At 42.0% G+C, this 12,262-nt stretch overlaps 1 protein-coding gene across 5 annotated transcripts in view; it reads right to left on the bottom strand.

Moving 5' to 3' along the window:
- Positions 1-1,253: 1,253 nt before the first annotated feature.
- The window catches only part of LOC143365717 (protein FAM13A), a 48,111-nt gene continuing 37,102 nt past the window's right edge, over positions 1,254-12,262 (bottom strand). For 4 of the 5 annotated variants that reach the window (XM_076806142.1, XM_076806141.1, XM_076806144.1 and 1 more), the window contains 7 exons: positions 8,025-8,204; positions 7,785-7,926; positions 5,791-6,024; positions 5,502-5,702; positions 4,444-5,103; positions 4,133-4,380; positions 1,254-3,511 (listed from right to left, as the gene is read on the bottom strand). In XM_076806142.1, the coding sequence (XP_076662257.1) occupies positions 3,298-3,511; positions 4,133-4,380; positions 4,444-5,103; positions 5,502-5,702; positions 5,791-6,024; positions 7,785-7,926; positions 8,025-8,204 (1,879 nt within the window). In that variant the 3' untranslated portion in view covers positions 1,254-3,297. The remainder of the gene's footprint in view (positions 3,512-4,132; positions 4,381-4,443; positions 5,104-5,501; positions 5,703-5,790; positions 6,025-7,784; positions 7,927-8,024; positions 8,205-12,262) is intronic. The other variant, XR_013084584.1, reaches the window with a different exon arrangement.

Below are 12,262 nucleotides of genomic sequence, written 5' to 3'. Positions count from 1 at the left end.
CCTCTTGTCTCTTCTACAAGCTACACAATGTCCCCTCCTCAACGACGTGAAATACAAAATGTAGTCTTATTCCTAAGACGTTGCTCTTCCTCGTTCTACTGTAACGATCACTGCTCGTACATACACGAAATCTATCAAAATAAAATATTTTTCTGAATACAAAATAAGTGTCTTTCCGCACCGATCGATTCAGAACACGCGAGTCGTCGCGATAATCACTAGAAATTGCGGAGAGAAGAATTTTCGTCGAAAAATGTCGAATCACGACGGTGCTAGCAACTCCCACCGCGCTTATATCTTCAACGCGACTTTCTTTTTTAAGTATGCGCAATTATTAGAGCCCCGCGATGCTCTGTCAAGTTTGAAATATATTCATAGAACACGAGTCAACCGAATTATAAATACATTCTGGTTCTCCGCAGTTCTGATTATCCCACGGCGACTCGGTCTTATGCAAAAGTATGCAGCGTCGCTTAAACTATACTTTTTTTTTTCAGCGGATCGTCGATAACCCCGGTTATCTCTACGAAGAAGAGTGCGGTGACGGCTGAAAATGGTTTTTCTTTCTCTCGCGTTCAAAAGTCGTTTTCACACGGAACGAAGACAACGGAATTTTTTCTCATGCACGCCCGCGCGAACGCAAACAGTATATCTCTTATATCACAGACTAAAAAATGCTTTGGCTTCAAACAAGACAAAAGAAAAAATAATCGTTCGCTTTTTCGTTCGCTCCGCGTAATTTTATCCTCAAGAGAAGAAGGCTGACTGGGAATTTCAATTGTTCCGAATTGTTCGAAGAAGCTAACCCTGCAGAGGCGCTCTGTTCTCGAAATCTCTTTCAAAAAATTTGCCAAACATTTCCTGAAACTCTTCAGAGCACACGGAGTGAGTCACCCGACCCTAGAAGCTGCAATAATGTCGAAACTGTTGTATCAAAAAACGGGAAAACGGAATATTATTTTGCGTTAATTATGAAAAAGTTTGTTCTAAGAATTGAGGAGGCCCAAGGGCCATTGCAGGATTAATCGTGTTTTTCGTGCGACTGTGCGAAATGAATTAGCATGAAACAAAAGGGGTCGCCGGGAGTCAAATCTGAACAATGATATGTAGCAAGAAATTAGTAAAATTTTTGTTACCGAATATGATTTTGGGTGGAGATATTACGCACGCGTTGAAGAATGTCGATTGCTCGCAAGAGAAGACAATGCGCACCCCTTTTGCACGGTTGCCACGTCAATCGAATTCGCAAAGCATTTCTTTTCTTTTCGACGCGTTTAAAAACTAAAATATAGCACCCTCGTACGAGTCTTCGTTAGAGTCGAATTTTAAGGCTGTCGCTTAAAAATTCTAGATAGCCGACCTGGCGGGTTCGCTATGTTCGATCACCTGCAAATTTTTGCTCGCCCGAACCGATTGCGAATTGCATAAATCAACGAGCGCCTCTTCTTTTTTTTCTTTTTAATGGTTACGTTCAATACGCTATAAGACTGTAACAGTTTATAGTACTCTACAATTACAACATGTGATATCTCTTACAAGGTACTTATCATTACAAATAACCCCACAAATTCGTTCATTGCTCTCAGTGTTCGATCTGGTGGCGAATTCTCGCAGAACAAAACGAACATACCGATTTTACGTGAAAAACCGACGTTGCGTTGAGTCGGCTTTCCATTCTACGAAACGAAAATCTGCGTTTCTTCCACGCGATAAGTACAAAAAGATTCCGTAATCGGAAAACCTAAGCGATACGATTAAATAACAAATTGTATTAGAATTTCTGTACAAAAACAAAAAGAAATATAAAACGTTCTTATCATATTTATCTCGATTATATATCCGCAGCTGCGAAGCGAAACGAGAGTCAACGCGTTTCTATTTTAACCCTTTGCACTAGAATTTATTTTATGGTCGCACTAATTAGAACTAGAGAAGAAACGATAACTTATGCAATAGAATTTTATTCCAGCTTAAAGAAAATTAATAATATTTATTCGATTCTACTCGAAATCCTCAACCCGAGTTTGACTCGATGTTACAGTGCAAGGAGTTAAACAGAATAATGAGAATGCAAAATTGCTTCTGGCAAAACAGCCTTGATCCATCGGACTCGTGTGTTCTCGATGAAAATTTGAGACTCACGTTTGTTTGCCTTGGGGCTTCTGTGTTAATTTTCTGTTTTCTGAGAATACAAATACCGTCTTCCGTATATCGACGTCATTGTTCCCTCTCGCAGCCACAGACATAAAAGTAATCTCTCTCACAATGTGAATTCGTGGTTGTTCTCAGCCAGTTTGTTCGCGGGACAATAAACGCACGTACGGCGTCTAAAAACTTCTCGATGAACGTCGTCCCTTCTCGTCTCTTCGTCTCTTTGTTCGAGTATAGAGGAATGCGTGAACTAATTAAATAAAAACGCGACTAACTCGCCTACAACACGAACGCATTGCAGCGTTAAACACGAAATCGTTGTGAAGTACAGAAGGAAGCAACTGTTTTATTATTTTTGTTTTCTGTGTGATTTCTCGTTAGAAAATAACAAAACGTTTTGTCGGCGTTATTAAAAGTACGGTACAAAACTGACGATGGTGTTCGTGTCGTGCGACATCGTTTTGCTCTGAATGAAATATACCTCGTCATGCGAAATTGTTCATACAAATCGACAGACGTTTGTGATGAGTTTCGATAATTGCATTATTATGAGACAAGCACTCTCTCTTTCTCTCTCTCTCTCTCACTCTCTCGCTGTGTTGAAATCGATGTTGAGTATTCTGAGAAAGTCATGTGCAAATTGGCGAATTGTTTCGGCACGCGTGTCGCAGCAGCCACTGTCGTTCTCCTAACTATCGGTGCTTAGAGTTCAAAGTACTAGACGGGCCTTGTGTCCTTTATCTACGAGTCCCATCAAATGAATAGTGTGCGTCGGCATCCTTGCACCAAGACACGCGCTCTTATCATCGAAAGCATGTTCCTCCTCCGCATCCTAATCTATTAACCGGGAAAGACGTCTCCGATCGTCTTTCGTCTCGCCTTTCATGCATTTTTATAGCAACTGCAGTAGTGTGAACTACCGTTCTCGTTTATTGCAGCAAATCATATGTCCGTACAGTCGCGTAGAAACAAAATTACCCGGTTAACAGGCTCAAAGCTTTTGATTTGGCTTCCTCATCTCTTATCTCTGAACTCCCTGTCGCACAATATGGTTGCGTAACGATGTTATTCCACGATGCTTTTAGGATTTTACCGTTGCCTTTTTCATAAACGCACGGCCACTAGAGCCGCCGTTTAGATACTGCGTCAGGCATTCTTCGCTATGAGAGCTTCGATCAGTCTAAGTTTTGCTTTCGCCTGTTTGTAGGACTCGTAGACGGTGGTGACTTGCGGGCCTCGATCTTCTCTCTGCATCCGGCGGCCGGCGCGGGCCTCGAACTGTGCCTCCAATTCCTTCAGAGCTCGTCGGAGACGCTTCTTCTCCTCTCTGGTCAGTTTCTGTTGGACCAACAGCTCCTCGCTGAAATCAAATCAGACATTTCACTCGTCTGCACCGTGATAAAAATACCGGATTATGCCATTCGGTTACAAAACTTGGCGAATTAGTCGAGCGTACAGATTATTCTGACCACTACAGCTTCTATCTCATCTACCTTAATTTAATAGTCCTTCGCAAATCAATAGACTGTGGTTCTTTATACTGCGGTAAATTATATTAATTATCTATCTATTTAATTGTGTTAAATAGACGTTCCTCAGCTTTTCTGACAAGGTATTTAGATAAGACTGTCGAAAGTGTCATCTCTGGAGAAATGTTTGATTTAAGAGTTAAATGCAATATTTTTCTCTGTAACATATACGTTAATAGTTTAATTTAATTTTAAAAAATAGCTTCTCTATTTATCTTTTCGAATTCATTTTTATTGCTTATCGCATTAATAGCGACAAGCTCGCTAATGGAGACAAGTACCCTAGATCAGAATTTCTTATGAATCGCTCAATGACAACTTCGCTGGTACACCAAGGCGTAAAGGTGCAGGTACACTAGCACTTTCTTGCATGAAATGTAGCAAGTTACTTCTTCGTGTATCTCCACCTTTAATTTGAATAAACCCGATCTGAGAATGTAACGTTCACTCACAGCGGAAGCGCGTGGAGGATCTCGTTGTTGCTGCGACTGCCCTCGCTGCTGCTGTGCTGACTATCGCTGTCGGTTGGCAGCTGATCCCCGGTGTCAATGCAATCCAGGATGCCTCTGTGCGACATGTCTGGCTCGCTGGCTCTTCTCTCGGGATCCGACTGGTTGCCAGGCAGGTTGGACGACGTGAAGTCCATCGCTTCGTGTTCCAGTATGGTAGCCAGCTCCGTGATGCTGTCTTTATTTTTGTTCTACGGGAAAGCATCGTTTAGAGAACGACGATCAGCAAGCGGGGGTTGTCATCGGAGACTTACCACTCCGGCCCTAATGAGCAACCTCTTCAAAGTTCTATATCTGTCGTATAAAGGTCGCACAACGGTCCGATCCTCGGTGGGGGCGGGTCTACCGAAGGTGTTCTCGATATGAAGCAGAGCTTTCTGCACCGCGGTCTTCTCCTCCAACAGCTGCTCGTACGTGAGCTCCTCCATGTTGTCGGGTCTGTTGTACTTCACCCTTTTCTCGCTGAGCTTCTTCTCGATCTCCTTGACCATCTCCTCCATGGACGTAGCTCTGGTCTTCTCTAGGCTGTTGTTGTTGTTCGTCGGGCTGGTGCTGATCGATTTGGTCCTGTTGTTCGCGTTGGCCAATAACGCACCGACCGGGTCCTCCTTCAGCATCTTGTGCTCCTTGCGCAGCTTGTTCAGCTCCGTGCACAGCCTCTTGATGTCCCTGTTGCTCATCTTGTCCGAGTGGCTCGGCCGGTAGCCGAAGTTCTCCTCGAACTCGTCCTCGTACTTCTTGATCTTCTTCTTCAGACCGTTGATGTGCTTCGTCAGTTGCTTCAGCCCGAGCTCCGCGATCGTCGGCGTGCCTGGTTGAATTTCGTCGTCCGAGTAGAACCGTCTGCTCACGGGTAACAATAACGAGTTCCGAGGCGATAGCATTGCCTCCACCCGGGCGTCAATGGCTTCTCCCTGCGAACGTACAACCGGCTAATCAGATAACAGGAATCAATGATACGCGTATACAGCGTCTTACGCGATAACGCCGTTTGGTCAAACAAAATTATCCCGCGATACGGCTCGCTTTTCTCAAGAGACCTGAGACACATCGATGATCGTAATCGCTCTCCACCCTATCTAGGGGTAGTGTTGCAATCCAACGCAAAAACCAGCCTAAAGAAAGAACTTCCTATGAACTTCTACCCATTCAATTATGCAGCACATGTTTCTTGTATTTGAAAATTGCACGGATGCTATAAAAGCATGAAGGTCCGCAGTCTACTCGAGTTTAGACTAACAGGAGTGGAGCTTTAACAATCGTCGATATACTTCAGGTGCTTTTCTCCAAGATCTGGTCAGTTGCTATTTACATTTTCCTCTCGTTGGAAGGTCCAGTTGGTCAAGCTGGGATTGTTTAGGTCTTCATGGTCGACAGTGGGTGGTCGAGCCGGTGATGGCGACCGGCTCGGCCCGCTGCTCAACATCTCCAAAAAACTCGGGCCGGGAGAGCCGTTGCGGCTGTTGGGACTCGATGACACGTTGTAGATGATCTCCGGTTCCTCTTCATTCTCCTATGTCACGGGAACACGTAATTTAGTAATTCTCTCAATTTTATTGGAGAGTTTCAATGTGTGCCTTTACCTTCGATTAGTATCTTACCTTGCTGGGATTCTCTGCGTCCACGATCTTGTGCACTCTTCTTCTTCTGGCCTGCCTTCTTCCTCGCGGTGTGATGCTTCTGCTAAAGCGCTCGCTGCTCCTCAGCTTCTCGGCGTCGCACTCGAACTTTTCCGTTTCCAGAGTCGTCGCCTCGCACGGTGATGGGAACGACGAGCTCTTCTTCGAGATCGGCGAGACGTTCGTTCTCTCGTGCAGAGGAAGACCTCCGCATCTCTGAAACAAATTACTCTTTTATTCGAACAGTCAGGGCGTTGTCAGCCTGCGGACATTTATTTAACACGATCGCTACGAGAATTCGTTTCAGCAACAGCCGCCATGGTTGCATTATTCTATCAAATGCAATTTATTCTTTTGTCAAATCAGAAAAAAGATATAGCTACAGAAAAGCTTTAAATTTCGAATATTGCTATGTATTACAATTTTAGATAAAGACATTCATAAAGTTAATTTGATTTTCTTTATGTGTCATACAAAATCGTGGTCGTCACACACTTGTGACGCTGGTAGCGATCGTGTTAAAGATGCACGTCAGTCAATTAGTATTTCCTTGCTCCAAATAGTGTCTCGACAATGAGTGAATCTACAATGTGGAGCAAAGGCTACCCTGCTACTAGTCGCGCTAACAATTTTCTCATGCTTTCCTCAAACACAAAACCACTCTTTAAAAAATAAGCTTAACACATTCATAGTTACAATACTCTATTGAATGTATCCTCTCGTAATATATGAAGTAATATACTGTTATAGGAAAGTTACAAGTTCTCCGACTACCACGCGTTATAATTATGAATAACAACGAGCATAAATCTAATTCGATTTTCTTCATGTTATATACAAAATCGTGATCGTCGCACATATGTAACGCTGGTCGCGAACGTGTTAATAATAAGTGCACTATTATAATACTGTCGATAATATGGATATGTGAATAGATAAAAAAAAGATTAAAAAATAAATAGCGGGGTTAAAATTAACACGTTACCTACCCTCGATTGTAGTGAGTGATCGAAATATTAGAACAACTTGCACATAAGTTGACAATTTTGCATTAAAACAGTCCATTTTTAAACGAAAGCCTAATTACAAATGTAAAACGCGCGTTTGTCACACTGTGGCTCCAATAATTTGATCACCTAATGTATATGTATACTAGTTTTCTAACCTGCCTCGTTTTAAAGGTAATTGTTACGTGTTGTCTTATAAAATACATATACTACTAGACAGCGGATTTTATGCATTTATGACATGAGTAGGCGTAATTTAAAACAGTCAACACATTAGAAGAATTTAAAAATACTATTACATGGTTTTCAACCTATTAAGCATACTAAGAAAGAAAATAAATCTCTATTTCATTCCAGTTTGTTGCAACTCAGATAGGAAATTTTCATTTTACATAAAGATCCGCTGTCTATTTATTACAATATGTCTTTGAATATAAATGAAAGCAAGTCAATAATTGCATGTCAATAATTATAAAATACGAAATCTGAAGCGGCGATTTGACCAGTGGCGGTAGGTTCAGTGTTGAAAATTTATGATTCGCAGCCGAGTAATTACAATATTGTGTATAATTAGTCATTGGAACTGATATCGCACTTGAAACATCGATTAACACGTTCGCGACCACCGTCACACATATGTGGCGACCACAATTTCGTAATTTATTCGAAGATAGTCACATTAATTTTATACATCTTGTTATGTGTAGTCATAATACACTGCATAACATTTAGAGACTGGACTTTCTTTTGCTAAATTGTTTCAATATTTTGTAATGTACATATATACATTGCATTTAATAAAATATTTTAACGAAAAAGGTGAGCAACGAAACAAATGTTGGTTGCGAACGTGTTAAGAAACTGTCAGCTACAAATCACAGATTTCCAAAGACAATGGGACGATCTCAGGTAGGTAACGTGTCAGGCGATTCTTCTGAAACATGATTCAGGTTTGTTGAGACTGCTCACCACACCATGCCCCATCTCTGGTCCTCTTTGCGACAGAACGTGAAGGTGTTCCTCACTGTTGAAGTCCTCGTGGCTGCTCACTCGCCTGATCGTATCCGCTGTTTCAGCGGGGCTGTCGAGGACACGTTCCTCGCTGCTGCTTCTAAAAATCATTTAGAACAGAATGTCAATTGCGAAATCAGGCATGGTCTCTAGCCGTGGTAGAATCAACAAGCAAGACTGTCTTTTTATCGATCCCACCTTATCAACTTCCTCTCCTGACAACAGGACTCACGGCGTTCTTTGCGCTTACGCGGTTTCAGCGCGCAAAGCAGGAACGCGCCGTCCGTCTCAGACTCCTTCGTCTCGTCCTTCGAGTCCTTGCAGATTTTACAGTCACTGGCAGGGACCACGCCATTCACCGCGCTGTTATCACGGATGCTGCAAACAGAGACATACAGACTGTTCACTATCTCGTTCCGTTCGGTCAAATCTTTCGTTTTAACTTATATGAGATGCAGAGTAAGGAACCCAATTACTGTGGGGATACCAATTACCGTGCCTATATTAATTATGCTTATGAAAAAATTTAATAACTCTCTTTTATCTAGTAGTTTATCTATTTAAATTGCTACAACATTACTTCATCCCCATCGGAAAGAGACAAACTATTGAATAATAAGAGACTCTCAAGTTGGAAGAACCTCTAGTTGCAAAAGCAACAAAATGTTCTTGAAATTGAGACAGGCCCAAACCTGAGGAGGATTATAAAAAAATCTACTAAATATATATATGTTATTAATTTCTTATAGACCGAAACAAACTTGTACTTTATTGTCGTCAATATATAGTTACCAAAGACTATATATATAGGCATACAATAAATATAAGCTTCCTTCTTCTTCTATGAAACTGAGAAAGAAGTTCTAATCACCGGAACCATAAAATAAATTATAGTGCAATCGCTTAAATTGTTGTAATCGATGCAGATACTTATTATTTTGCATAAAGATACGTATAGTGGCCTTGAAGTCGATGCGACGAAAAAAAAACGGAGACGAAGAGGAAGAGGAAGAAGAAGAAGAAGAAGAAGAAAAAGAAGCAGACGAAGAAGAAGAAGAGGAAGAGGAAGAGGGAAAAATAATTTCATCAGTTCGTTATCGAAAGCAGGGAAGAATTTGCGGAAAAGATCAATTCCGCGGAGTCACTGCATTTCACCGCAATTCATTAGCCGTAGTTGATCAGTCGGTCGTCCGAGTGGCTCAATTAATGAGCTAGCAGTCACGAGGGAAGCGGGAGAGATCCTTTTTTCCCCTTCGAGCACGCGATATCTCTCTGTCCGGTGGTCACGAGTGGTGGAAAATTCCGCTGCGGTACCACCGAAGACCGGTTCGATCAGCACCCATAGAAAATTAACGAGGTAAACAACGTCGATGCGCATCACATGGCTCTCGGCTCTATTAATCCAATTCGCCGGCGTGGCGGCTGCGAATTACGAAACAAACGAGCCAGAAGAAACCAGGGACAGCGAAAGGTGGGCAGAACGTGTGGAAAGAAACCGAATGACTCAGAGGTCGAACGCTTCCGTCTACGGTTATACCTCGTGAATAAAGAATCTTGCTCTTCGCATCTAAAAAACGTGGACGAAGGCTTCGATCATGGTTGGACTTAGTCGGCCAGTCGAAATGGTCAGAGAATCGTTTATATTCTGCAAAATTATCGAATAGATGTACAGTAGAATACTCTTCAATTCTTTCAATTCCTTCTACTGGGTCATTTTGACCCGTCCTCAAAAGGGGACTTTTAAACTCCTTCAATTCTTTATACTGGGTCATTTTGACCCGTCCTCAAAGGAGGACTTTTCAATTCTTTCAATTCTTTATACTGGGTCATTTTGACCCGTCCTCAAAAGCGGACTTTTCAACTCTTTCAATTCTTTATACTGGGTCACTTTGACCCGTCCTCAAAAGGGGACTTTTCGACTCTTTCAATTCTTTACACTGGGCCATTTTGACCCGTCCTCAAAAGGAGACTTAAATTCTGTCGATACTTTCTACTGGGTCATTTTGACCCGTCCTCGAAAGGGGACTTTTCAACTCTTTCAATTCTTTATACTGGGTCACTTTGACCCGCCCTCAAAAGGGGACTTTTCGACTCTTTCAATTCTTTATACTGGGTCACTTTGACCCGTCCTCAAAAGGGGACTTTTCAACTCTTTCAATTCTTTACACGCTGGGTCACTTTGACCCGTCCTCAAAAGGGGACTTTTCAACTCTTTCAATTCTTTACACACTGGGTCACTTTGACCCGTCCTCAAAAGGGGACTTTTCAACTCTTTCAATTCTTTACACACTGGGTCATTTTGACCCGTCCTCAAAATGGGACTTTTCAACTCTTTCAATTCTTTACACTGGGTCATTTTGACCCGTCCTCAAAAGGAGACTTTTCAATTCTTTTTACTGGGTCATTTTGACCCGTCCTATGTTCAATCGGGTCCGTTGTACTTGACGGACAGTGGCTCCCTCGGCAATGTTTACATCGACAGTATTATCTCCGTAACTGTCGCAAAGGTGTCTAACGTAATTGTCAAAATGTTATCCCTACCGCTGGGGGGTCGAGTATCGGTGGGATTGAAAAGATTGCAACTTTTCTAATTTTTTTTTCTCATGAAACTTTTACCATCCTATTCGTCTCGTTTTTTATTAAAATGACACCAAACACGATATATACATGTCTTCATCGACATTCTGTTTTCACCGACGTAATCATCTAGACTCAATTCGCGTGCTTTTGCGACATTACTGGAAATAAACTTCGAAACGACCGAAGCTACGAGGAAAATATAAAAAGTGCTCGGTTTGAGTGAAAAACGCATGACTTGTGACTCACTCTAGTTTAGTCAATACGTCGGTGAGAACAGAATGTCGATGAAAGTATATATGCCACATGTATTGGGGAAATAGCATCGTTGTAAACATTGTCGAGGAAGGTCACTTTCGGTCAAGTAGAACGGACCCGTTTAATCGTGTTAGCACGTTCGCTGCTACCGTCGCAATATTTCGCAACCATAATCTCACGGTATATTTAATACTAAACCTACCACGCGCGGTCAAATCACCGTTTTTGAAATTTCGTTTAGAATTTCTTGTATACAACGTTACTGTATCGCCATGTAACTTATTGACTTGAATGTGCTGAAAATGCATAAATGTAAGTAAAACTTTTCTAAATAGAAAAAAAAAAATATTTTGTTTACTATCCAATTGGCTAAAATCTCTTTCTAGAGATACTTCTATTAAGATACATATTCTTTTTTTCAAGCGGTCATTTGACCGCTCATGGTAGGATTAGGTATACATGAAATGTCGGTAGGTTTAGTGTTAAAAATAGTCAAAATTCATTTCATGCAACACGGTGTTCAAACCCATAGTAGAAAGTAAAATATTACTAATATGCCTAATGTATTATAAATATATAATATTCCTAATATATTCTCTAATGGCTAAATATAATTTTACTTTTGCTTCAATGAAAACCAATTACGTACATATTTAGTAGATCCTGTTCGAATTCTCGGTCACGAGTCTGACTCGATATTACAGTTCAAGGGGTTAATAAAACTTTTGCACAAGGAAACAGATGCTGGCAGTGAACGTGTTAATAACTCGCTGCCAAGGAAATTCTCTGTCCGGAGACGCCGTACAATGGCGTTTCCGGATCGATCGGTCTAAATAGAAACACAAAGGTCATCGGTTCTACGATTTCCCGAGTTACGTGACTTTCGTTGCGGCTCGATTACGCGAGAGACCGCGTGCATCGATTGATTAATTTATTAACGGACAGGTGTTCTCCGCTCGAAGAGGAACTACGCCGAAGAGGAAAAGAAGGGGTCGTCGCATGCGAGACAGCTCGTGTAAAATTGTTCGTAGATAAAAGGCCTCCGGGAAAACGGATTCCTCGAACGAACTTGTTCGACATACCGCGCAGCGCATATGATTACAGTAGTATCTGCGTAACTGTCGCATCGTCGGCTCTGCCGAGTACGTAACAGTTCCAGTAGAGGTGTTACCTTCTTTTCCGTTCGCCGACCTCTTTAACGCCCGAAACATTAATCGCTTATTACACAAGCAATTATGATCGTAACTATATCGCGTTTCGAGTCATTCTAATTAGAAAAACGAGATGTAAAGGTAAAAAGAAAAAAAGAATAAATTAGAAAAGTTCTAGTCTCACCGATACTCGACTGGTGCTCCAAGAGGGAGCCCCCAAGTGGCGGGGATAAAATTTTGACAGTTAGGGTAGACAATTCTGCGACAGTTACGGAGGTAACACTGTCGAGCGGTGTGTCCCAGGGTCGCGACCCGAAACGGAAGGTAAAGGGGAGTAAAAGCGGTGGAAAGCGGGAGGAGAAGGGGGTGGAAAAAGTGGCCGGGGAGATCGATCGATCGCCGTTCACGAGGGAAATGGCTTTGAGAGACTGCAGTGAGGTAGGTCGGGTG

This window comes from Halictus rubicundus, chromosome 2, assembly GCF_050948215.1.
Source record: "Halictus rubicundus isolate RS-2024b chromosome 2, iyHalRubi1_principal, whole genome shotgun sequence".
NCBI classification, from domain to species: domain Eukaryota; kingdom Metazoa; phylum Arthropoda; class Insecta; order Hymenoptera; family Halictidae; genus Halictus; species Halictus rubicundus.
The sequence above is the reverse complement of the archived record's forward strand: the minus strand, read 5'-3'. Positions and strand labels throughout refer to the sequence as shown.